Below are 25,436 nucleotides of genomic sequence, written 5' to 3'. Positions count from 1 at the left end.
TTCGTACTTCATGGTGTTAAGCACAGTTTATGCACTTACAGGCATCATGCAGTAAATATTTGCTACCTGGGGCTGGGTATTAGAATTCTATCTGTTCCATGGAATTAGAAGCAGCATATATTTCTCATGCAAATTTATAAAATAGAAAAATGTCTCCAAGAGAGGCAATTAACCAATTTCTCTTTTGTAATCTTATGCTTGCTATCATCTAAATTGGGAGTTGGCAAATATGGCACATAGGACAATCAGACCAGCTACCTATGTTTGTAAATAGATTGTTTTTGTAACAGAGTCAGACTCATTGGTTTGCATATTGCCTATGGCTGGCTTTGCTCTGTAATCACAGAGTTGTAGCTGTGACAGAGACGTATGGCTCACAAAGCCTAAGGCATTTACTCTCTGGCTCCTTACAGAAAAAGTCTACTGACCCCTGGTCTAAATGAATAGCTCTTGTCTGTTTTCAACTCAGATGTGAATTAGGGTTCCTTCTGTTCCTAACACTGCAGTTGACCTTGGTCTTCTGTTGTGTCACAGAACCCTCCTGGCCCTGGGGTGCCACATTGCTCATGTTAACCCAGCTGCTGAGGAGGATCTCAAGAAGGTCAAACTGCCCAAAAAGTAAGTGATTTTTTTAATGGTTCAAGATTTTAATGCTTTAACCTGGATTTTTAATCCAGGAGGGTGGTACCAAGACAGCAGCCCACATACTTGCTAGCACCAGCTCAGAAGGGCTCCCCTGTTTCCTAGATGGCACTGAAGCCCTCAGATAGAAGCCTGGTGAAGAAGTATTTCAGGGTTTTCCCTCTTTTTGCCCCTCTACCTGGACCTCACACTAATATTGTTAGTTTTGAGCCAGGAGGTGTGGAGATGTCAGATGGATGCTAGTCTTTGGTCTATAAGAATAGCATTCAGCACAAAAGCTTAAAAATGGTTCACAGTCATGACAGAGAGTCACTCCTCTGGCACTAGACCAGCCTTATAAGTCCTTTGTGGAAGGGGTATCTCTGCCACCGTTCATTTGACCCCCTAGATCTGCCTGTGTCCTACTCTCCCTCTCCTGCTACTTTCAGACAGAGGTGCACATTTCTTTTCTTTGCACATTCAAATGCTTGCTCGGTGGCACATCCACTGGCTCCCTTGTTTGCTTGCTCTCATGCATGCCAGCAGATGTGCAGATGGAGTCACACACAGGTGTCATCATCACTTAGGAGCCAAGCAGTGCCCGCTTTAATCAAACATTTATCTTCCCCCTTCTTTCCTCTTAACCTTCGAAGATCCACTCTCACACACGCAACTCCTAGCACCAAGAAAAGCACATCTGACAGGCTGCAGTGGGGGGACAGGCTGCTGGCCAAAGCTGCTGAGGTCAGGATGCAACACTTGGTGCATCCTGCCTCTGCCCAAGAGCAGCGTCCTGAAAACGTGGATGCAGAACATTATCTTCTACCTACCTACCTACCTACCTACAATAGAGCCTGCATCTCATGCCGCTCAGAGGTCCTGGATGGATTCAGCCCTGGTCTATGGTTCATCACTGTTGGAGTCTGGCTTTGGCCTAGGCAGTCAGTGGCCCTAGGACCACAGATACCTTTTTCTTTTTTTTTTCTTTTTTGAGACAGAGTCTTGCTCTGTCGCCCAGGCTGGAGTGCAGTGGCGCGATCTTGACTCACTGCAACCTCTGCCTCCCAGGTTCACAACATTCTGCCTCAGCCTCCTGAGTAGCTGGGACTACAGACACCCACCACCACGCCCGGCTAATTTTTTGTATTTTTAGTAGAGATGGGATTTCACCGTGTTAACCAGGATGGTCTCAATCTCCTGACCTCATGATCCGCCTGCTTCAGCCTCCCAAAGTGCTGGGATTACAGTGTGAGCCACCACGCCTGGGTGCCATAGATACGTTTAAACTCATATTCCCCCATGGCTCTGACAATCTGCTTTCCTGAGTTTCCCTCCACAGTGTACCCCAGTCTTCTCCATTTACACGATGTGTCTACCTAGAGCTCTTCCACTTCTTCCCGTTATCAGTCAATTTACAGACATTTGAGGCTGTGACTCTTGGACTGGACAGCTAACTGCTAAGATCACTTTAAGTTCAAAAATTCTCTGACATCTTTTTTTTTTTTTTTTTTTGAGACAGAGTCTCGCTCTGTCACCCAGGCTGGAGTGCAGTGGTGCGATCTTGGCTCACTGTAAGCTCCACCGCCTCCCGGGTTCACGCCATTGTCCTGCCTCAGTCTCCTGAGTAGCTGGGACTACAGGCGCCTGGCTAATTTTTTGTATTTTTAATAGAGATGGGGTTTCACCGTATTAGCCAGGATGGTCTTGATCTCCTGACCTCATGATCCGCCCACCTTGGCCTCCCAAAGTGCTGGGATTACAGGCATGAGCCACCGCACCGGGCCCTTTTTTTAATTCCAAAAGTAAAAGTTTAGCCTTTACATTTCGACTGAGTGATTATTCTGTGCTGCTTTATAAGAAGACATTTGCTAACAAGACCTTGGTTTTGACTTCTTGTGTTTTTGTAGTGGGATGATGGGCTTCTGGTAATGTTGCAGCATATTGAATGTGCCCATTATTTGTAGAGAACAGAGGTAGTTTTCTTAGAAATAAAGATGGTTTGTACTGACCATCTGCTTTTTTCAAGTCTTCTTTGAAATATGTTATGTGTGTTGGGAAGGAGGGTGGTAGATTGGGGGCTTCATCTATAGACTTGAAACAGAGCTGAGCTATTCGTTCAGCCAAAGAGTGGGACCTGTGACTGTAGCCTTATTTGCATAGCATTCTTACCATGTGCTCTCGGTCTAAAATCTGGAATGAGAAACTCATGGAGATCTGTTAAAACTGTGTACTTTTACATTTACTTGTAGCTATATGATGTCCAATGGCTATAAGCCAGCCCCTTTGGATTTGTCTGATGTGAAGCTGTTACCTCCTCAAGAAATTTTAGTGGATAAGCTTGCAGAAAATGCGCACAATGTTTGGGCAAAAGACAGAATAAAACAAGGATGGACCTATGGCATCCAACAGGTAAGAAATGCTGGGTCAGGCATGCTGGCAAAGTTAGAAGATAGGACCATCCATCCACATTTTGCTTTGGTGTGTGTTAGATCAGAAGGAAGAGGTTGCCTTTGCACTGTGTCCCTCACACGTCAGTGTGTTCATTATTTATGGAATCATGGGGCCGGACAGAATTTGTGATGGTCACATCATAGCTCAGCAGTATTTCTGGGATGGTCCCACGTATCTGCTGGTGAGGATGAAATGGAGGGGAAGCTAGCCCAGCAGAGCAGCAAACCAGCTGCCCAAAAGCTTTTACCTCCTTACTTCAGTCCACTGGGCCAACGATTTCTGGACAGAAGTCTTGGCCTGAGCAGGAGGCAGCTTGAAAGCCAGAGCACAGCAAGAAATTAGATAGAGTTCAGTCCCAAACCACCTGGCACATCTCTTTCCTTGAGATGGTTTCTCCCATCTTAGTAATCACTAGTGGTAGCGTTAGTATCAGGGAAGTTCAGGTGCGGCTATGTGCACATTAGTGAATTCATACTGGAGCCTCCAAACCTGCACACATCTGGAAGCCAGGAAGGATACAACTGTGGAAACTATGCGGGGAGGAGGAGCAGCAGAGTGAAGAGGTTCAAAACAGCATGTTATACTTAAGAGTTTGGATGACTTATCTGTGCAATTGTCCCTATTGTCTTCTTAGTCCCTCCTAAGGAACTGAGAGGGACATTACTACAAATGTGTGTCCTCTGCCATGTAATGAACACACTGTGGCTCTGCCACCATTTCCGACGTTTCTCCATGAAGGCTTGTTAAGCTGTCATGAGGAGGCTATAGCAACCTAAATCATGACATGATCTTTCACAGGGAAATCATTATACAAATCTCCATCTGCTTTGCCTTGGGAATGGAGGTTTCTAACCAATTCTGTGTCACTTCATTTTATTCACAGGCTAGTATTATTAAAAGCGTTTTTGTTTTGTTTTGTTTTGTTTAATGAGACTCTCACTCTGTCACCCAGGCTGGAGTGCATGACCTCAACTCACTGCAACCTTCATCTCCTGGGTTCGAGTGATTCTCCTGCCTCAGCCTCCCGGGTAGCTGGGATTACAGGCACTCACCACCACACCCAGCTAATTTTTGTATTGTTCGTAGAGATGGGGTTTTACCGTGTTGGCCAGACTGGTCTCGAACTCCTGACCTCAAGTGATCTGCCCACCTCGGCCTCCCAAAGTGCTGGGATTACAGGCATGCGTCACCACGCCTGGCCAAAAGTGTTTTTTGATGCTAGCTTTGAGCATTAGTAAAATGTTTCCATTTATAGTCATTTAATCTGGAGAAGAAGTGGCAAGTATGTACATTGGTAAATGTGAAGGCACTGAGGGAAGTGCTCATAGACCTAGAGCCGCCAGAAAGCCAGGACTGTTGCTGGGAATATGTGAACAGGGCGAGCTGTGGTGAAAGTGAAATGTTTTCTTGGTACTTTTTTTCTCTGGCTTCACATAGGATTTGAAGAACAAAAGAAATCCCCGTCTGGTGCCATATGCATTACTGGACGAGCGTACCAAGAAGTCAAACAGGGACAGCCTGCGGGAAGCTGTGCGCACTTTTGTTGGTTACGGATATAACATTGAGCCATCAGACCAAGAACTAGGTAATGAGTTGAGAGTGTTTATTCTGTCCCCAGTTTACTAAACAGGTCCTCCTCTTGGGGTGTCCTAACTTCAAATAGGTCTAACTTGTACTATTGGAAATAGTCTTGGGGCTGAAGAGCACTAGACTAAATGGTGTGATTCTTTTATTATTATTATTTGGGAGACCATGTTTGATGTAAACCATCATCCCATTGACAGATTTTCTGCGATGAGGACTTCTGTGAATCATTCCTACAAGGAATAGGTGATCTTCTGGGGTAGCTGAGCTTTTCAGAATACCTGATCAAAAACCAAGTCACTGATTTTTGCTCTTATTTTCCAAATGTGTGAATATCAGCTTACTTTTAGATCAGGTAATCACATCTCCAAATTAAAAGCTTGTTCAGATTAAAATCTGAACAACAGCTTAAAATTGATGAGCATGTTATCGTCATCCCGCGCCCCAGGAGGTATCGTAGGCCACATGGGCAGAATTGTAAATCATTAAGGGGATGGTTTTGAAGTCCAATCTGGGTTTATACCTTTGCTCCTCTGTTCATTGGCTCTGTGACACTGAATAAATGATTTTACCTCTTTGACCCTGAATTTCTTCATCAGTAAAATGAAGACAGTATTAGCTACCTCATGGGTTTATTGTGAGGGAAAACTGAGAAATGTTCTCTAAAAGACCTACTATGAAGCAATCCCTCAGTCAATGGTAGCTCGTATGGTGATGATAATGATGACCTATTATGAACAGAATGCCATATTGGATAGTAGTTGACCTATGGTCAGTCTCAGATGTTCTCATCAAATTCTTTTGAGTAGTGCTACTGAATTATTAAAGGCCTATGTTTTCTCTTTCCCTTCCACACCCTCTGTTCGCCTTCCTTCTCACAATAGCTGACTCGGCTGTGGAGAAAGTCAGCATAGACAAGATCCGATTTTTCCGGGTAGAGCGATCTTATGCAGTGAGATCTGGAAAGTGGTATTTTGAGTTTGAGGTGGTGACTGGAGGAGACATGCGAGTTGGCTGGGCCAGGCCAGGCTGTCGGCCTGATGTCGAGCTGGGGGCCGATGACCAAGCCTTTGTGTTTGAAGGCAGCAGGGTGAGTCCATATATCTAGCAAACACACATCCTCAGACCAAGTTTTCCTTCTCCAAACATTTTTCTGGAAGCTCAAATTACTGGATCTCTGACTTCAAAGTGAGTGGCCACCACCACTGGCTAATGTAAACATAGAATGAGCATCGCCTGGTGACTGTTTCTTTGCTCTTCACTCTGTTGAAGGGGAGCACTGTACCCCAAATCCTTTCTACAATCACCTTCATATCTGGTTTTGCACCCAAGCCCATTGACTCCACTCCGGAGGTGACACAGAGATCACTATGCAGCCAGTATGTCAGGAAATCTTACCAGTTTTCCCTAGAGAGAATCCTGATTATTGCCATGGCTGTGACTAGAACCAGAGACTTGGGCTACCTTGTGTGTCTTGGTTTCATTTATAACATAGACCACTCCTCCTTGTTGGTTATCCTTGAGTGCCCCCTGGAAGTCATGTACCACTACTAGTTAGGAGATAATGCAGATACGGTCATTTATCCAGCTGCAGGGGCCTCTAGAAACTCCATTTCTCTAAGCCCTAGAGTCTTGTTTTCTAGGGCCAGCGTTGGCATCAAGGAAGTGGGTATTTTGGGCGTACGTGGCAGCCAGGAGATGTGGTCGGATGTATGATTAACCTGGATGATGCTTCAATGATCTTCACACTGAATGGGGAGCTGCTGATCACCAACAAAGGCTCTGAACTTGCCTTCGCTGACTACGAGATTGAGAATGGTAAATCTAACACCCTCTGCCAACCCCAGCTCCATGAGGCTGGAGGAAAATACAGGGAGAGCTGAGCGAACTCCTCTACTTCCTTATTTGGCCTACGCTATCCTTTGCCCATTTAAAAATCCTAATGTTGAAGACGATCCCTTAGACTAGCAATTTCAAAGATTTGGGGAGATAATAGTGATAGTTGGTGTGTGCAGCGTACATATAAATTCCGAACTCTCAGATGCGTTAACCAGGAAGCTAATTCCTTGCCCTGTGTCTTGGCATTTTAAGATTCTCCAGGTTTCCCAGTATTACAAAGAAAATGCTTATTGTATATGACTGATGTCCTTGACAGGAGAGAAAAATCAGTGAATTAAAGAATTATCCTTTTATTCTGATTTGAATTGTCAGTCTGCATGTTTGTTTAATTGAACTTGATGCTTTGAAGAGAACCATTGAAACACGAAAGTTAGACTTAGCTATTTCCTTGAATGAAATAGAATTTATTTTGAAATTCAGACACACTGTGAAACCCAACCAGAGTTGCATTTTTTAATGTCCATGAATAGACCACAGTCGGGCGCATGCTTCCAGCTACACAAAGGAGGAATTGGAGCTTATTATTTCTTGTCTATGTAACTACATTACGTACACAGGACTCTTAGTATATAGGGGAAACAGTGTAATGCAAGTCAGTAGACTTGCTCCTAACAAGCTCATTGGCTCCCAAAGCGTATTTGTTTGACCTCTCTTGGCTTTACTCTCTTCATCTATATCGGAGAATATAAGGATTGATGAAATAAAATCTAATGTTCTTCACAGATACAAAATTCAACGGCAATGATTTAACACCTGCTGTGTGAATGCCCTTATGCCTAGTGCTTTGCCAAGCTGTTTCCTCCTCACGGACGAGAAGGGGGCTGTTCTGGGTCAGGAGACCTGGACTCTCACCCTGCTTCTGCTCCTGCCTACCCAGGACATCTTAGTTGACTTTATTTATCCATTTGGGAACTCGTTTTCCTCTCTGTAAATGTTGAAGGCTCCTTGTAGCCCTAAATTTCTGAGACTTTACAGAAAGAAACATTTCCTACCTAGAGAGCTAAAACGATACAACTGCATAGGAAGAGAGCACAAATACATGAAAGTGTGTGTATGTAATGTACATGCTCTTTCTAGAGCGTTTTTAGCTTTATAAATGACTTTCGCACTTTTTCTCAGACACTTGTTGTCTAAAACATGCATATTGAACTGTACCTTTCAAGGTTTTTCTAAGAGACAAATATTTGGAGAAATAAAAAGCTTACAAGTCATATTTTCCTAAAAAGATAAATGATGAAAGTCAAATGGGGTCATATTTTAATGCCTTCCGAAGAGGTTTAAAATCAAAGTTTTAAAGAAATAACTCTGTTTTTGAAGACAGGTGAGAATGATGTTGCCAGAGGAAGGAATGGCCTGTGTGCTGGTTCAGAGGCAAAGGAGAGGATTTCTGTGGGTGGACATCAGGACAGTGTACAAGGACCACCAGGTGCTTCCCAAGCACCCCCGTCACGCAGTGCCCTCCTTCTGAGGCCAGGAGGAAAACAGCCTCGGAGATTCAGGCACATCTCCAAGGAAAGTCTTTCTCTGGGATAGAAAGAGTCCAAAAATCAGGGCCTTTTCCAGGCTCTACTGTTGTGTGAACTGGAAGAGGGTACTTGTCTGTTGAAATCTGAGGAGGAGATAAGAATCTCGTATGTTGTGCAGAGTTACAAGAACTTTGTAAAGTCCAAAGCCTTGATAGTCAAGGTATGGTCTGCTTGTTAGCAATGAGGAATCTCAGCCCGACCCCAGACCAGAATCAGAATCTGCATTCTGACGTGACACTCTGGTGATTTGCATGCACACTGAAGTGTGAGAGCAGAGTGGTCTAAAGCATATGCAAATGTGGGTAGTAGCAGTATTCAGGAGCTCATTTGTTAGTTGTAAAAAAGATGATAATGCAGAGCAGTAAGTTATCAATGGCGAGTGACTAATACAGAATGAAAAGTCTATATGAATGGGATTTGAATTGCACGTTAAATAAAGAATACGAGATGTCTGTGTAAGGAGAAGGCTAGTCCTGTCAGGGGATGTAACAAGAGTAGTTCTGTGGCTCCAGGAAGCTACAGGAAAGGGTAGAAGATTTGTGTTTGGAATGTATGGATGATGACGCTGGAAAGGTAGATAAGGTGCAGATTATAGGCTCAAATACTGAGACTCAGCCTTTTCGTTCAAGAAACTATTGTGTTCTCTGAGCCAAGCACCCTTGGACTTCACCCTCTAGGAAATGAGGGGCCGTTATGGGGTTTGAGCAGAGGAATACTCAAGGGGAGGGATATTTGAGCATATCCCTGCTTTTAGAGAGCATCTGTATTGTAATGGAAGTATTGTCCCATAGGCCTCTTGTGTACAGGGATGTGATTTGACCTTCAGAATAACAAAGTCTTATTAGGATGCTGTTTAATAATAGAACTGTACGGTAATGTGTTAGCACATTATACTGTCGCATTACAATGCACTTTAATAACAGAGACAAGATGATTGGAAAGCTCTTTCAATTCTGCAGTGGCTTGTGAGTTGGTGGAAGGGTAGTTATAAGGAAGTCGACGTGCCATTCTTTGATAACAGTAGCCCAAAGGCCTGGAATAACCGCATAGCATCTCTCTTCTCTCTGTGTCAAGTGGAAAGAGGTAGCAATTCTTGCCTTGAGTTGTTAGGAAAAGCATCTGTTGAAAATAAAACATGTTATGCATTGTAGCGCCTACCACCCCGCACCCCATAAAACAAAATGCCCTGCTTGCTTGTGTTGTTCTGGTCGCCAGCATGTCAGCTTTGATTTCAGCCATTACCCCAGTGGGAGCCGGGCCATGGGAAGCCTGTTGCCCTTCTGGGGAAGCAGTGCGGGCAGATATTTTAGTTCATGGCTGTTTTTACCTCTGGCTTACTTATAAGTTGTCATTTCCATCCTCTTATGCATCATAGATTATATGCCTTTATCTGCTTCATTAGAATTTTCTAATTAATGTTCCCTCCCCTGGTCCCTGGACTGGACCATCACAGCTCTCAGTGTTGTCACCTAGAAGTATCTGAGAGCCCAGAAGCCTCCAAGGCAAACCCTTTGCTATTAGCCTTCTCTTTTCCTCTGTTTAAAGGAAAGGCAGATAAAATCCGGAACATCCTGCTAGACCTCAGAATGTGACATCGGGAAGAGGCTTTGGTGTGGCCTCCTGCGCTGCCTCTCTGCCAGGCACTCCCCCGAGGGCCATCCTGCCTCCTGTTACAGCTTTGGTGTCTGCAGGGGCAGCCTCCCAGGCCGTTCCTGCCCACTGACCTGTCGGGTTTAACAGATGCCTCGTTTCTGTTGGCAGCTTTTCAATAGGCAGAAAATGAAACTTATCTGCAGGAAGTGTCACTACCACCTGCAGGCACACACGCTGGTACCCAGGGTCCCCTGTCATTCTCTCTCCAGATGGGTCTTGTGTTTCAGAAAGTGGCTGTGGCAGGGGAGCGTGGCCTATTGTTTCCTTTGTTTTCTGCAAGGCTTGTGACCATCTCCGTGTTGTCCTGTAACTCTGTCTTTGCAAAGCTTAGCAGGAAATGGGAAGGAAGGGGTACAACATGTGCTGCTGGACTGAAACTCCCAGAAACACCCCAGGAACGGTCTGAGCGGTCATCTACCTCCCTGTCTCTAAGATGTCAGCTTTTCCCTTGCTGGTAGCTATTCTCTTTTTTGTGTTCCTTTAGTTTACAATGGTTTGAAAATGGATCTCTCCTTTGGATTTTTGAGAGCGCTGGTTTCTTTGCAATCTCCTGGAATTATAAGATTACCCTCCTGCTCTCCCTCTTCCTAATCAGAAAACCAGTATGAGGCCTTATAACACCGAGTGTATCAGAACTGGGGGTCCTCTACAAAATATAAATGCATATATTCTTGCCATTGCTTTCCTGGGACAAGAACTTCTGTATAGAACTTGGCTGAAGACTGTGCCGTCTGCAGATTTTCTTCTCAAACCTCTGCGGAGTTGTCAGCATGATTGTATCTATTAGGCTGCATGTAGGGAGGTGGCATTCTTTTCCCTCTTATTTTTTGTCTTCTCCAGTCTCATTTGAGGCTATGGGTTAATGAAGCTGTGTGCAACATGGAAATCCTTCTTTATGACAGTCAGATAGTAATGCCACATGACCTTGCCCAGGGGGTCCTTTTAACCAGGTGAATTCTGGAGTGCCATGTGGTGGGCTGTGTACAGGTAGCCCTTTAAGGACCCTGGAGCGTGTTGCGGTCATGGGTCTCCATCTGTCTAATCTAGAGACAAACAGGTGAACTACCTGACACGTTGGAAAATCATTTGAAAAGCAGTGTAACTGATACAAAGCAAGTTAGCTTACATGACAATTAGGAAGCAGGCATCCTGGCCTCAGTCCGCATTGTTTGCTGTGGACTCCTGCTCAGGCAGCTTCGTTCACATGCTGACTCTGCAGTTTACCAGGTAGCAGATGTTGAGCAAGTCCACTTTCTAGGTCTCAGTTTCCTCATCTGTAAAATTGGCATAATAATGAGATATATCTGCAGAGCACGAAGCCTGACATTTACAAGGTATTTGATAAATATTTGCTGTTGTGGTTTATCATGCCATGGTTGTTCCCCCTTATCTATCTTTCCTGAAGAGTTATAAAGTTACAAGATTTTTAAATGCCTCAAATAAAGAAGTTTTAGAAATGCAGATATTAGCTAGATCCTCCTTAGCCAAGTGGAGGGAGCTGATTAAATGTATCTAGTTATCGAATCATTTTCTCCAGGAGAAAGCGCTGGTGCTTTATGAGAATTAATCTTTCCTCTCTGTCCTTTCGGATGTTCTCTTTTCGGACTCAAGCCTTAGATTTAGCTTTTCTGGTGCTGTTTTACAGACCTGTCCCAGCCGCGTCCACTTAGCCTCCTGGAGGTCCCCAATACTCTGTGCCTCCCATTGCTCTTGCATCCATGACTTTTGTTACACCCTGTCTTTTCCCATGGAGTGTGCAACTCTCCCTGTAGAGAAGGCTTCTGCCCCACAGGGGCAACACTTTACTCCCTAGTGAATGCAGTCCTCTGGCCCCGGTCATAACTACCGTTTAAATCTGGGGCATTCATCCCCTGAACGCTCACTCCCTCTCACACACTGACTGGCAGCTGGCCTATGACTCGAGGATAAAGGATGTCATCCCATTTTGTCACTTGCCCTTCCTGTGATCTTGGTCAAGTCCATTAACTCCTCATGTCCTTAGTTTTAGCCTCATTAAAGTGCTGTCCTCTCTTACTGATGCTTAGGAATGAGGAGGAGCTCAACATCCTTAGGAAAAAAAAGAAGTCTTATGCAATTATTACCTTTTCCCCCTTACATTGTCAATGGGTCTGTGACTAGGACATTATTTTTATGTCCTGAGGTCAAATCCTCATTGTTGCTGCTTTGCACTGAGGCTTTCACCCCTGCTGCTCACTTATTGCACCACCCAGGTTCATGGAGAAGAATGGAATAGGGAGGTTTTCTTAAGCTGTCCTATTCTGTGCTCACATCAAGGCTGGACTGTTTCATGATCTTCATGTTCACGGCTCCAAAATAAACCTATACTGGTGGCTTTCTTGGTTTAGTTACCTCCCTTAGTAGAATAACCAAAATACTGTCTTGAGATTAGGGATGGTTTACGGCAAACACATTCACTGGTTTATATTCCGTACCTTGTCCCCACTTCTGTAAGCTCCTTGGGGTTGGGATAGTTTCTTCTTCCTTCACATCTTGTCGTGGCACATAGCAAAACCATCTTTCCCAACGGGGAGCCTAGAAATTTTACTGGCAAGCAATTCTTATTCTACACTGTAGTCAGATTTCCAAAGGTTCTTTATTTATAAACATGTCTGTCTATAGAAAGGAAATGGTTTCATCCATTGCAGACCCTGTCACAAAAATACCAGAAGCATAGTGCTCAGGATGTTACATGCACAGGTATGCAGCATCCATTGATTAGTCCATTGACTGTCCTGAGAGGTAGGGGTCCTAGTCTGTCCTCTTGGCAGCACTGCGAGGAGGCTTTTTGTACAAACATCACTGCCGGTTTGCTAGGATCACATTGATATTCTCTCTTATTTAGACACGGTATTAAACACATCTGTATCCTAAGTGAGTTTATAGTTTCTAAAAGCAACCGCATAGCTTGCAAGAGATTTACATTTCACTTATGTAACTTATTATTTACATAGAAACTTCATGGCTTAGATAATAGTATATAAGCCTCCCATCCAGGAAGAGGGCATCTTGGCCTTGGTGTCTATGAAAGAAAGTTTTTACTGTTCGATGTAAATGCTCCCAAAATTGGCCTTTAAATGTCCCCTGAAATGACCACTCTTATCCTAGGGAGTAACACCGCTTTCTTCTGTAAGGACCTCCAGCCCCTGCCTCATCCAGCAGCCCCAGAACTACTCCTACCCTTCCAGGCACGCTCTGCAGCCTCCAGCTGTCCTCCAGCCGCCTCCCTGCCTCTCACATCCTCCCAAATCCAACATAATTAGCGCTTTTCCCTGTGTTGCTGATTTGTTGGTCCACAATTATGATGTATAAATAGCCCACAAACAAGAACACCAAACAATTTGAACTTCGGCTTCGGTCTGTTTTGAGTGGTAGTTTTTTAACATGATCAGGCTGCAGATGTGAGCTTGGAGAGATGATAGCTGTAGGAAGGAAGAGAAGAGCTTTCTCTGGCTCCTGCTTGAAACTCTGCCTTCCTGAGTAGGCAACGAGGAGGACCGTGGGCTAGGAGACTGGGTGTTTGTAAATTGTATTTTGTTAACAAGCACAATCATAGTGCTAGCATTTAAAACTTCTTAGAATCCTACTCTCAAAATGTGAAGGACCTCTCATGTCACTGGGGAAGATGCTGGGGTCCAGAAAACTTGGGCAACTTGCACCAAGTCATTTTTTTTTATTTTAAATAAATTTTATTTTGTATATTTAAGGTATACAATGTGATGTTATGAAATACATAGAGATAGTAAAAAGGCTACTACAGTGCAGCAAAATAACATATTCATCATCTCACATAGTTACCCGTCTTTGTTTTTGTGGCAAAAATCTCACCAAGTCATTCTTTAGGGTCACTGCATTGTTTTGGGTAGTATTTAAATTTTCCCAGGGCCTAAGATCAGTTTTAACTAAGGGACAGATAAAGAATTTCACTTTTTCTCTTACTGGTTTTGCCTTTCCAGTTGATATTTATTTATATCTTAAGAATATTCTTAACTGGATGATTTTTTTCCCAAATCATTTTGAACCAAGCTCACTTTTCTTTCCCGTGTACCATGGGCAGTGGTGGTCTCCATGTGGCCTCCTGTTGTTGATTTTATGTGCCAGGAAGGAAGAAAGAAAGAAAAAGAGGATTGTGTCCCATCTGTCCTACTGGGAGTCAAAGCCCTTAAGGAAGAACAGATTCAGCTTCCTCACAGTGTCCTGGGCTGGTGCCCTCGGGCTAAAGCAGGGCTCTCTATTCTGCAGGCTTTGTGCCCATCTGCTGTCTGGGGCTGTCTCAGATTGGCCGCATGAATCTTGGGACAGATGCCAGTACCTTCAAGTTTTATACCATGTGCGGTCTCCAAGAGGGCTTTGAGCCTTTTGCTGTCAACATGAACAGAGATGTTGCTATGTGGTTCAGCAAGCGCCTCCCGACGTTTGTCAACGTGCCAAAGGACCATCCACACATAGAGGTAATGTTACACAATGTGTATGGCCCTGGCAGGTCAGGTGGGCCAAGGCCCGAAGCTCCCCCTAAGTCTCCTGTCAACAGGCAGCTGCTTACCTAAGTCCATGCCCTGGCCACTTACCAGCCACCTCCCCGCTGGCCCTCAGAGCTGCAGTTGCAGGCACCTTAATTGGGGCCGCCCAGTGGCATCTCACGAGAGACAGCAGCCTTGCACATACAACCCTGCAGATCGACTCTCAACATTTTGGTCCACCGCATTTGCTCTGGATGTTCCTATACTGTATTGTCATAGTAATATAGTATCTGGAGACCTTAAACCTTTTTTTTTTTTTTAAGTTCAGGCTGGGTGTGGTGGCTCACACCTGTAATCCCAGCTTCTTGGGAGGCTGAGGTGGGAGGATCCCTTGAGCCCAAGAGTTCGAGGCTGCGGTGAGCTCTGATCACATCACTGCACTGTAGCCTGAGTGACAGAGAGAGACCCTGTCTCTTGAAGCAATTCTTTTATTTAAAAAATTTAGGCCGGGCGCAGTGGCTCACGCCTGTAATCCCAACACTTTGGGAAGCCGAGGCGGGCGAATCACGAGGTCAGCAAATCAAGACCATCCTGGCTAACATGATGAAACCCCATCTCTACTAAAAATACAAAAAATTAGCTGGGTGTGGTGGTGGGCACCTGTAGTCCCGCTACTCGGGAGGCTGAGGCAGGAGAATGGCGTGAACCCGGAAGGCGGAGCTTGCAGTGAGATCGCGCCACTGCACTCCAGCCTGGGCGACAGAGCAAGACTCCGTCTCAAAAAAAAAAAAAAATTGAAAAGTTCAGTAGCTATATTCAAGATTATGTGTACTGAACATGTATGTTCTTACCCACCCATGACTTGATGTCTTGTAGGACCTATTTAATTTTTAGATGGTGTTGCCAAGATTTTAAGCTGACGTGTGATCATTGAGTAATCTATCCCCATCTTCTAGGGGGAGCCTAACTTTGGTTCTGGCCCTACATCGACTTAGACTTGTCTCTGTTTTGGTTCACAGACCATGGTTTTTCCATGGTGGGTGGGGGAAGAGTGTTGATTAAAAAAAAAATGCCAGACAGATCAGGCCCGTTGCAGCTGTAGTCAAGGTAGATTCAATGGTTTGCTTCAACCTCACTGTAAGTTCCTTCACTCATCCTCCCATCTGAATTCAACAAGCATCAACCTTAATGCCCCACTTCTTCCTCAGTTAAATAGTAGAGACTTTTATTTCTCTGATTCCTCCCTAACCATTACTTTAGAAGACTGGCTCTTAAACTTTTGGAGGTCATAAACCCCTAGAGGTCCTCTGCTTAGAAAAATATAAAAACCATACAAATATGAAGTATTCTCATAGGACCCAGGACACGAACAGCTCTCCAGAGAGCAAAGAGAGGCTCAGATTGTAAGAAAATTATTATTGTAAGCCTCAGTTCATTTCCCCTGTATCCCTGCATTTCCCTCTCCACACACATTGCAAAAATCCATTTCTGACCTTTTCTCCCTCAACTGTGCCCCCTGCAATGCTTGTGCCTAGGAACTGCAGCTTTCTCCAGTATTGGGAGGAGGCTCCAGGAGCCTCAGCCTTCAGACCATAACTGTGGCAGAGATGAGAGCTGGGCTGGGTTGGGAGGGTGCCCTCCTCAGGAGCTGGACATCCTTCCTGAGCATTGGGATTACTTTTGCCCCTTCCCTTAGATGTTCTCATGCCCAGTGACAAGCACAGCCCTTGGAAAGATTATCTTCTTTAGCCACTTGCCCCCTGCCCTAAAAGTTTAGCCTCTGTGGACACTATGCTGTGTCTGCCAGATGCCACCCCACTCTGGTGCATTTATTCTCCACCCTTGGCTTTACAGAGAACCCAGTGAGCATGTTTTTAAATCTCTAATTTCCCTAGCCAGGAGCAGATCTGTTTCTTCCTACAGGACAAGGCCCAAGTAATGATGAGAATCATAGTTTGATTATCACTGGACACAACTTACTTCTGTAGTTCACAGAATGCCTTGCCATGTGCACGTCCACGAGGGAAGAAGGGACTGGGTCGAGGTCAGGCCCTTTGGTATGTCAAGGTAAGGACTCGTCCTGTTTCCAGGTCATGAGGATTGATGGCACCATGGACAGCCCTCCGTGTCTCAAGGTGACCCATAAGACATTTGGCACACAGCATAGCAATGCCGACATGATCTACTGCCGCTTGAGCATGCCTGTCGAGTGCCACTCTTCCTTCAGCCACAGCCCCTGTCTGGACAGTGAAGCTTTCCAGAAAAGGTGAGGGTGAGGCTTCCAGTTCTCAGAGGCACTCGTATCTGCTGTAAAGTGGGCTTTCTGCTTTTTACCCTAACTCAGCACACAAACTCCATAGATAGGGTTCTCTCTGCCTTCAGCCAGGTTAAAAAAAAAAAAGAGGGAATGTGTGTGCACACATGTGCATACAAGTACACGTGTGTGTTTGTGCCGTGCATAATTAAGGTGCCAATCATGCTAAACAGATGCATCTGGTGGTAAAGTTTCTGCTCTTCTTGAACTCTGGGCCCCTACCTTCCTTGCTGCCCATAACTCCTGTGTTTTGTGAGGGCATAAGAGGGTGCAATTATTTTTGGTGTTGTGTGTAATTAGAAGTTTCTGGAGGCAGATACTGCCTCCTTTGCATAACTATGGGCATTGTCCAACTCTGCAGCTGTGTGATTCATGGGCAATGTGTCTTCTTTCTTCCTGATAAGGAATATATTCCTTGCTGTCTTTCTTTCCCCTGATGTCTATTTTTAATCATTGATGTATGTCTGCTGCCTGGAGCCGTCTTGTTGGGGTTTCCTCTAGAGTTTTGCTTTCTACCAAGCTTTTAAACAAGCACAGCTGCTTGAGAGAATAGGATAACCTATTCAGAGGTATCCCTGCTTATACTATTGCAGTCTTCCATCCTCACTCTCAACTTACCATCTAACTTCCCATCTGGGCTGAGGGATAAGAGTTGGGAGTTGCATCCCTGCCTTGTGTTAACAGCTTACAAATGAACAGTCCCAAGACTGGTTGCAATCACTTGTGTCTAGGAAGCAGCCACTTTACTAAACTTGCCTTGATCATTAAAGGTAGATCAGTTGCCTGTCGGAACTGTGGGATTCTCTATACAGCTGAATAACTAAAACATGGATTATCTTTCCCCCAGGAAACAGATGCAAGAAATACTCTCTCATACAACAACAGTAAGTAAATGTGCTCAATTATGGTTTTAATTATTTGATTCTTCGTTGTGCCTGGTAATATGCCCCTTACAGCAAAGATCTGTTTAGAGATCCTCTTTAATTGCCAATTACTCTGTCTTTTAATATCCATCTTGATGCTTCCAGAACACATCTATGGCATTTCTCAAGTGGGGAAAAGAAATACAGTTACTCAGTGCAAAGCAAAAGCTCTACCTGGAGCTCCTAACTGGGCATCATTGGGTTCTTGTTGCCCATTTGCCATCAGGAACCCAACACTGCCTTTCTGACTGAAATGAGCATCAGTGGAGGGCGCTCAATTCAATCTTTTGGTTTGCTTTTTTTGTGTAAGCTTTTGTGAGTCAGCTCCCCCGTGTGTCTGTGCAGTACTAGGAGTGATGTTAAAAGCAATCAAATGAGAAGAAGAGCAAGAAGCCAACGCAGAAGATGGAAGCTACTTTTGGTCCCTAGACAGTAGTCAGAAAGCACCTCCTGATTTTTCTTTCTTTTGCTCATTCTTCTTTAGCATCTGGCAAAAAAAAAAAAAAAAAAGTTTATGGAAGCAATGCATGTGTGTCAACCCTTCTTTAAAGTTATCCAACAATCCTGAATTTGTAGGTTCACCTTCATCAGGAGTAAGATTCTTGCTGCAGTGAATCACACACTTAGTGTGTGTGGGACACTGTGCTTGGCACATTGTCACCTTCCCATTTAATCTCCATTTAATTCATTTAAAATTAATCAAGCCCTGAAATGGATAATATGATGCATAATATTATGCACAGAGAGGACAAATGGTTTGTCCAAAGTCACTTGATGAATACCTGGCAGCGTCAAGATTCAAACCCAGGTTTGTTTAGCTGACCCTTTTTTCTTCCGGTCAAGAAAATTTGACAGACTACAAGTAAGAGCCACTTCATTAAGAATGAATCTACTCAGTTTCATAAGGAAAATGATGAGGTAGTCACCTGCCTCAGTGCTGTAGCTATTGTTGTCATACAGTGATAACCCCATGAACTGTGTGAGCCCTGCCAAAAACTGCAGTACTTCTCAATACTGCCTGTAGTGGAGTGTGACAGCTACATAAAGCACATTTGGCCATGACATGAACTCTTTGTTAAGCAACCTCTTTCAAGATTTTCCAGAAAAAAGCACTGGACCTCCTTGTAGAAGGAGAAAGTATAACAGGAACGCTCTGAGCCTTGACCACTCTCTCTCTGAGGGCAGGGACTGTGCCCGCTCTCTCCTGCAGCCCAGATCTGCCCTGGTGCCCAGGGGAGGGTTAGGGCTCTGTGCTGCCATTCTGAGCAGCTGCCACTGCTTCCATCCACAGCATCTCCTGATTTCAGCACCAGCGTCTTCTGGGCAAAGGGAGGTAGATTAGCTTAAGCATTTGCTTTGCCAGATGCTACAGCAAAATAGAAAGGAAAAATTAGGAAGCCAGAATCCCTATTCAGCCTTCCTTCCAGATCTAGCATGTAGTCTACCTCTACTAGTGTGCACTTTTCCAGAAAAAAAAAAAAAAAAGGGCCAAGTGAGCTGCTGTGTTATTTCTGCCTCTTGAGCCCCCTCTCCTCAACTGGATGGGGGCCATTGACTCCCATCTGCATTCTCTCCACAGCAGTGCTACTATGCCATCCGCATCTTTGCTGGACAAGATCCATCCTGCGTCTGGGTCGGATGGGTGACTCCAGACTATCACTTGTACAGTGAAAAGTTTGACCTGAATAAAAACTGCACAGTGACTGTCACCCTAGGGGATGAAAGAGGCCGGGTACACGAAAGGTAAGGGGGCTTCCAAGTGGCAGGGTTAGCCATCAGGCTTCTCAGTCCCTCCCCCCAGTCTTTTTCTTCTGTCCCACACCCAAAGAAGGAAACATCTCAGCCTCTCTTAAAAGGAGAAAATGAAGTACAGGCTTCAAATAACAAACCAGTACTATGACAGTGAGAGAAAGTGCTAGTGAAAATAGAGAAGAATTTCATCATGTATATAAACTGTGACCCAGGGATGGAAAATATAGACAGACAATGGGGTACGTGATCTCTCTCCGAGTTTTTTCCAGGACCTCTGGGCAAGTCCCAATTTCTACAACATCAGAACAAGACAGAAAATCTCTGGGTGCTTGAGAGAAGTTGATTCAGAAGAAATAAAAAGATACAGCACATCACACACTAACTGATACACTCAGAATTCCTCCTCCCAAGAGCTTATAATGGTTGAAAGCATAAGGAATCAAAGAGACATTGAGACTTCATGAATAATAACCATCAAATAGAAATTAGGAAACTTTAGAGGCAAGCACATTCTAGGCATACCATACACTCCAACTGGTCTGCTGGTGCTGCCGGAGAAGCGATTGTTGGCCAGATGTGCTCCAGAGGTGACTCAGGAGACCGTGGCTTGTGGTTTCCCTCTGTTCCCCACCTATGTGAGGTACAGGAGCATCTTTCCCTATACAGCCATATGTAGAGATGTTGTAAGTTGTTTTTCAAGCTGGCCTTTGCTCCCTACAAAGACAGGAACGTCTTGCAACCAGTGCCCTTTAGAGAATATTGGCTCACCAAAGACTAATGGCCAGAGGTGAGTCACAGTCACTGTGTCATGAGGGACCAGCAGCTGGTTAAGAGTGCTGGCTTAGACCGGGCACGGTGGCTCATGCCTGTAATCACAGCACTTTGGGAGGCCAAGGTGGGCAGATCACGAGGTCAGGAGATCGAGACCATCCTGGCCAACATAGTGAAACCCTGTCTCTAGTGAAAATACGAAAATTAGCCGGACGTGGTGGCACATTCCTGTAGTCCCAGCTACTCGGGAGGCTGAGGCAGGAGAATTGGTTGAACCCAGGAGGCGAATGTTGCGGTGAGCCGAGATTGTGCCACTGCACTCCATCCTGGCAACAGAGCAGGACTCTATCTCAAAAAAAAAAAAAAAAAAAAAAAAAAAAAAAAAAAGAATGCTATCTTTAGAATAAACTGCCTGGGTTTGTAGGGGTATGACATTGGACCAGTCACTTAATCTCCTTGGGCCTTGATTTCCTCATCTATAAGATGAGGATAATAGTTTCTGTTATCACGGAGTATTGTGAGGATTAAATAAGTTAATTCATAGAAAAATTCTTAGGACAGTGCCTCAACTCAGGCACTCAATAAATTTCAACTACAGTCATCCCTTGGTATCTGAGCTAGATTTGCCCCAGCATCTTCCACCTATACCAAAATCCACTCATACTCAATGACCGCAGTCAGCACTGAACCCCGGTATAGGAAAAGTCAGCCTTCCCTATACATGAGTTTTGCACCCTGTGAACACTGTATTTTCAATCCATGTGTGCTTGAAAAAAATTCACCTTAAGTGTACCCATGTATAATGGACCCATGCAATTCAAACCCATGTTTTTCAAGGGTATAATTATTATTCCCATTATTGAATGTCCATCGTTATGAAAGCCAAAATAGATGCTGTGAGCAACATCTGGTTTAGATTGGAAAGGAAAGGATTCTAAAGTAATTGACCAATCCAGGCTTTGTTCTTCAGCCAGAAGAAAAGGCAGAAGTGTCCTCCTCATTTGAGTTTGTAATTCCAGTTTGCTGGCTCTACCATACGAGATCGATTACTTGATTTATCTGAGCCTCCGTGGCCGTACTTACTGTGGAATTTAACTAACATTTTAGCACCTAGGAGAAGACATACTATATGGTACACATTCAATAATTCTTACTTCTTTGTCCTACGTAATAAGAAATAAATACAAAATCCGTTTACAGATGCTTTAGGACATTTTGAATTTAGGTCTTTAATATATGACCAAAGCCAACCGCTTCATATTCCCACAGCTTGAATACATTATTAATTGAATTCCGTATTAGTCATCAGTGTGGCTAGCATCTTAATCACTAAAAAGTAGTACTAACATGGCTGCAGTTATGGAACTCTAATAATGCTATAACTCTTTGAAAGAGGCTATTGGCACTGGCCCCTGCCTGAGGGCATTCACAGGAAGTGAGCATGAGGGCTTTCACAGGAAGTGAGCAGACCCATTGTTGCCCCAAAGGAGAGGACAGGAAATTAATGCATGCTTACCAAGGGGGAAAGTGATAGACTTCTACAGGCAGAAGGAACCTTGGCAAATCCTAATTGAACCCTTGGTTTTTCAAATGAGAACATCATCCCGAGAGGTGAAGCAACTCTCAGAATTGACAGAATCTATTCCAGGACCTACCCACCCCACGGTGCCAGATGTACTGTCTCTGCCCCTGTGTGGCTTTGCCCTCCATGCTGAGGACCACAACAGGAAGCCAGGCTGAGTCACATCACACTGACCCTAAGATGTTTAAAGGGGCTGCTCTTGCATCAGGTATAGCGTCACCCTTTGATTTGAGAAAAGTCATGTCATGTCACTTCGAGGGACCAGGTGCCTGAGCTGACGTACACCAGTGTGGGTTTAGAAGGCGAAAGAATCAGTCGTCTCTTGCCCACGGTGGGGAGCTGTGAGAATCACCTCAGCCACTGCACATCTCCACAGCTCATCTGGGATGTGAAATCCTACAATTAAGGAATCAGGCTTTGGAGCCTTAAGGACTTTTTCATTATTACAGTTTGATTTTAAGTGTAAATACCTGTAATGGAGTTTTGTATTCTGGGGGTTGGTAGACAGAAAGCTAAGCAAGGCACCTAAGTTGATGGTTAGCCAGTAGTGCGGGAGGCAGAACTCCAAGGCACTGGGAAGGACAGGGGCATATAAGTCAAGGTAGTGGCAAGGTGTCAGAGAAAAACGACTTCGTAGGGAGCCCAGGCTGGCCATCCTAAGGAATGTGGGCCTGAGTTTTCAAGTGTTTTACTGCCTTTTGTGCTGATTACCAGACTGGGACTCTGAACCCAGACTTTTGTTTCTGCCTCTTATTCCAAATCCCCGTGTAAGTTTGCCAAAGGTGGTCATTCACCCCGTGCCTCAATTTCCCGTCTCTGTGGTGGAATGCTACCATTCCTTGATCTGTTTCACAAAGGTGTGTTGACGTTGAGTCTGGAAACAGTTCTCTGAACATTGTGCTCTTTGGAAGGAGGTAGCCTGAATAGCTTGCCACACCCCTACACTGAGTGGTTTGTGTCTGAGTAAATGGGGGGTGAAGCTAAATAAACTCATGTAAGAAAAAAAATTATTTGGGGCTGAACAGAAAGCTTCCTAGGAAAGTTTCTGTAGCCATTTTCATTTCATTCCTGAGTCTTGATTCCAAACTGCCCCAGTCCAGATTCTCTGCCTTTTCTTGTCTTGGCTCCTAGTGTGAAACGCAGCAACTGCTACATGGTCTGGGGCGGGGACATAGTGGCCAGTTCCCAGAGATCAAATCGGAGCAACGTGGACCTGGAGATCGGCTGTCTTGTGGATCTGGCAATGGGCATGTTGTCCTTCTCAGCCAATGGAAAAGAACTGGGCACCTGCTACCAGGTAAGGGCGGCTTCTGGGGCCGAAACAGGGCTATCCCAGGCCTGGTGTTTGTGACTGTGTTCCTTGTTCTCGGTACTCAGCATTCCTGTCACAGCGTGTCAAGCTGATGAGCCCGTGTGGGCCATGGGCCGCTTAGGACAGCAAATAAACAAAAACAAAGTTACTTCATTGTGTGCAGAGAAAACAGGGCTGGGCAATCACTATGATTGCCATAGTGATTGTTGATCCAATATGCTGGTCATCTTTCTAGAGGTTGAAAAGGCTTTTCCTTGGTGTTAAGCTGTAAAAGGTTTTTCATTTATTTCATAAATATTTCTTGTGCAGCCTTACCTATTACCTGCACTATACAAGATGCAAGATGTAAAGTGTGAACAGAAATACTTCTTACTTTAAGAAACTTCTGTACTCAAAATAGAAACCTATAAAAATGGATTAATTTGCCAGGAAGTATCCCTTTTGCAAAAAGGTTATCCACATTCCCTACCTTACAGGATGCTTTAAAAAAACATTTAGAGGCCAGGCATGGTGGCTCACACCTGTAATCCCAGCACTTTGGAAGCCCGAGGCGGGGGGATCATGAGGTCAGGAGATTGAGCCCATCCTGGCTAACACAGTGAAACCCTGTCTCTACTAAAAGTGCAAAAACTTTGCCAAGCGTGGTGGCCCATGCCTGTAGTCCCAGCTACTCGGGAGGCTGAGGCAGGGGAATTGCTTGAACCTGGGAAGTGGAGGTTGCAGTGAGCTGAGATCACGCCACTGCACTCCAGCCTGGGCAACAAAGCAAGACTCCCATCTCAAAAAAAAAAACAATACATTTATTTAAATAATGTGTTTCCTCATTTCCTGGACTGTGAACTTCCATAGAGCTACTCAGGAAAACCACCCATTATACACATGTAGGTTTACTTGTCATTAACCACAAGCAGCCTGATCTCTTCATTCTTGATGGCCAGGCGAGCTTGGGAAACTGCCACAAATCAAATCCTCTTGAAGTTTTGTAATGAAGGTTAGCACACTGAAACATATGAGAAGTACTTCAGAAAGAAACCTGTCTAACCAAGCAATTCTCAAATTATTTGACACAGAAAAGCACTTTATTAACTTTAAGAACCAGTAATATTCTGTGAACCTAGAGTTCCACAGAGCATACTATGGGAGATGGGAAGTTAAGGAATTAATGTCTGTGTTAAACATTCTTGACTCTCCAGGGTAGAATGGAGAGTCACAAGTATTTGTAGACAGAGAACGCTATACGAGTTCAAAAAAGGAAGAGCTCATTCCATCACAAGCAGTCAGGAACATGTTCATTAAGGAGAAATCTTGATTTTTTTTTTTAAAGGAAAAAGCATTTGTATAGGTCAGGCGTGGAGGCTCACACTTGTAGTTTCAGTATCTTGGGGAGGCCGAGGCAGACAGATCACTTGAGCTCAGGGGTTTGAGACCAGCCTGGGCAACATGGTGGACCCTCGGCTTTACAAAAACTACAAAAATTAGCTGTGTGTGGTGGCATACACCTGTAGTCCCAGCTACTCAGGAGGCTAAGAGAATCACTTGAATCTGGGGAGGTCAAGGCTGCAGTGAGCCATGGTTGTTCCACTACACTCCAGCCTGAGTGACTGAGTGAGACCCTGTCTTAAAGAATGAATGAATTTTCATGGGTAGAAAGAGAAGAGTGTTGAATACATAGCTCAAGAAGCATTATGGAGGTAGGGAAGCATGAAGTGTGCTTAAGGATCAGTGGACATCGCATAGGGCTCTTACAGTTATTGGTAAGAAATGTATTTGGAAAACTAGGGAGGTATAGATAGGAAATGGGGAGCCATTGAAGGTTTCTGAGCAGAAGAGCGGCATGCAGTATTTAAGGAATCCAGCAGTTTTTCAGGGTCACTGGTTTACCTAACTATAGCAAATTAAAAACATCCTGCTATGATGGACATGGATACAACTCCTGATTCTTAAGTCAGCCTCAGGTTACAGCCTCAAGGCTGAAAAGCCTCTTGGCAGCCAGTTCTCTGGCCTGTGGTTGGAGAGATGAGGTAAGGTAGAGAGGAGACAGAGTAGCCACCTCCCATCTGAAATGTTCATTGACTAAGAACAGATGGAGCAAACCCTTCCTGGGGGCGGGGAACAGCCTGCTGGCACACAGGCCGCCACCTTGTCTCTCCAGCACCTCCTGCAGCGCATGACCCTCTCGGCACCTCCTCCTCCTCCTGGGAGAAAGTGGAATCATCACCACTTGGCAGGCTTGCTTCAGCCGCTGGGGCACAACCAACGGTTTCCAGAAAGATGCACTCGCAAAGCCAGGCTTTGAGACAGAAAGTGAAGTATTATTCTTCCAGTACTTTTTCATGATTCTATCTCCTCCACCCCCCAAATCCCCTGAGAAGTGTTTTATATACATTACTGCTGTCCTTCAGAATCCATTAGCTTTTTCCCATTAACTTTAGAAATGAGTGTAACTGAAGGGCCCTCCCTGAGGCTGCAGAGAACGCTAAAGCGTCTCATAACTTTTAAGACTAGCTGATCTTTGGAAGTTCAAAAAAGTTAATTTTTTCACATGGCATTTGCAGTAGCAGTGTCTTGTC

General features: G+C 44.6%; 1 protein-coding gene across 26 annotated transcripts in view; it reads left to right on the top strand.

Moving 5' to 3' along the window:
- LOC105463656 (ryanodine receptor 3) overlaps nucleotides 1-25,436 on the top strand; it is a 561,838-nt gene that overhangs the window by 326,402 nt on the left and 210,000 nt on the right. For 24 of the 26 annotated variants that reach the window (XR_011606198.1, XR_011606199.1, XM_071067152.1 and 21 more), the window contains exons 23-32: nucleotides 535-618; nucleotides 2,871-3,030; nucleotides 4,510-4,657; nucleotides 5,541-5,746; nucleotides 6,300-6,474; nucleotides 13,995-14,203; nucleotides 16,303-16,478; nucleotides 17,374-17,410; nucleotides 19,029-19,192; nucleotides 22,686-22,851. Coding sequence is in view for 24 of the 26 variants with exons in the window: in XM_071067152.1 (XP_070923253.1) it covers nucleotides 535-618; nucleotides 2,871-3,030; nucleotides 4,510-4,657; nucleotides 5,541-5,746; nucleotides 6,300-6,474; nucleotides 13,995-14,203; nucleotides 16,303-16,478; nucleotides 17,374-17,410; nucleotides 19,029-19,192; nucleotides 22,686-22,851 (1,525 nt within the window). In the remaining 2 variants the exon portion in view is untranslated. The remainder of the gene's footprint in view (nucleotides 1-534; nucleotides 619-2,870; nucleotides 3,031-4,509; nucleotides 4,658-5,540; nucleotides 5,747-6,299; nucleotides 6,475-13,994; nucleotides 14,204-16,302; nucleotides 16,479-17,373; nucleotides 17,411-19,028; nucleotides 19,193-22,685; nucleotides 22,852-25,436) is intronic. The other 2 variants (XM_071067146.1, XM_071067156.1) reach the window with 1 other exon arrangement.

The sequence above is a fragment of the Macaca nemestrina genome, chromosome 7, assembly GCF_043159975.1.
Source record: "Macaca nemestrina isolate mMacNem1 chromosome 7, mMacNem.hap1, whole genome shotgun sequence".
NCBI classification, from domain to species: Eukaryota; Metazoa; Chordata; class Mammalia; order Primates; family Cercopithecidae; genus Macaca; species Macaca nemestrina.
The sequence above is the reverse complement of the archived record's forward strand: the minus strand, read 5'-3'. Positions and strand labels throughout refer to the sequence as shown.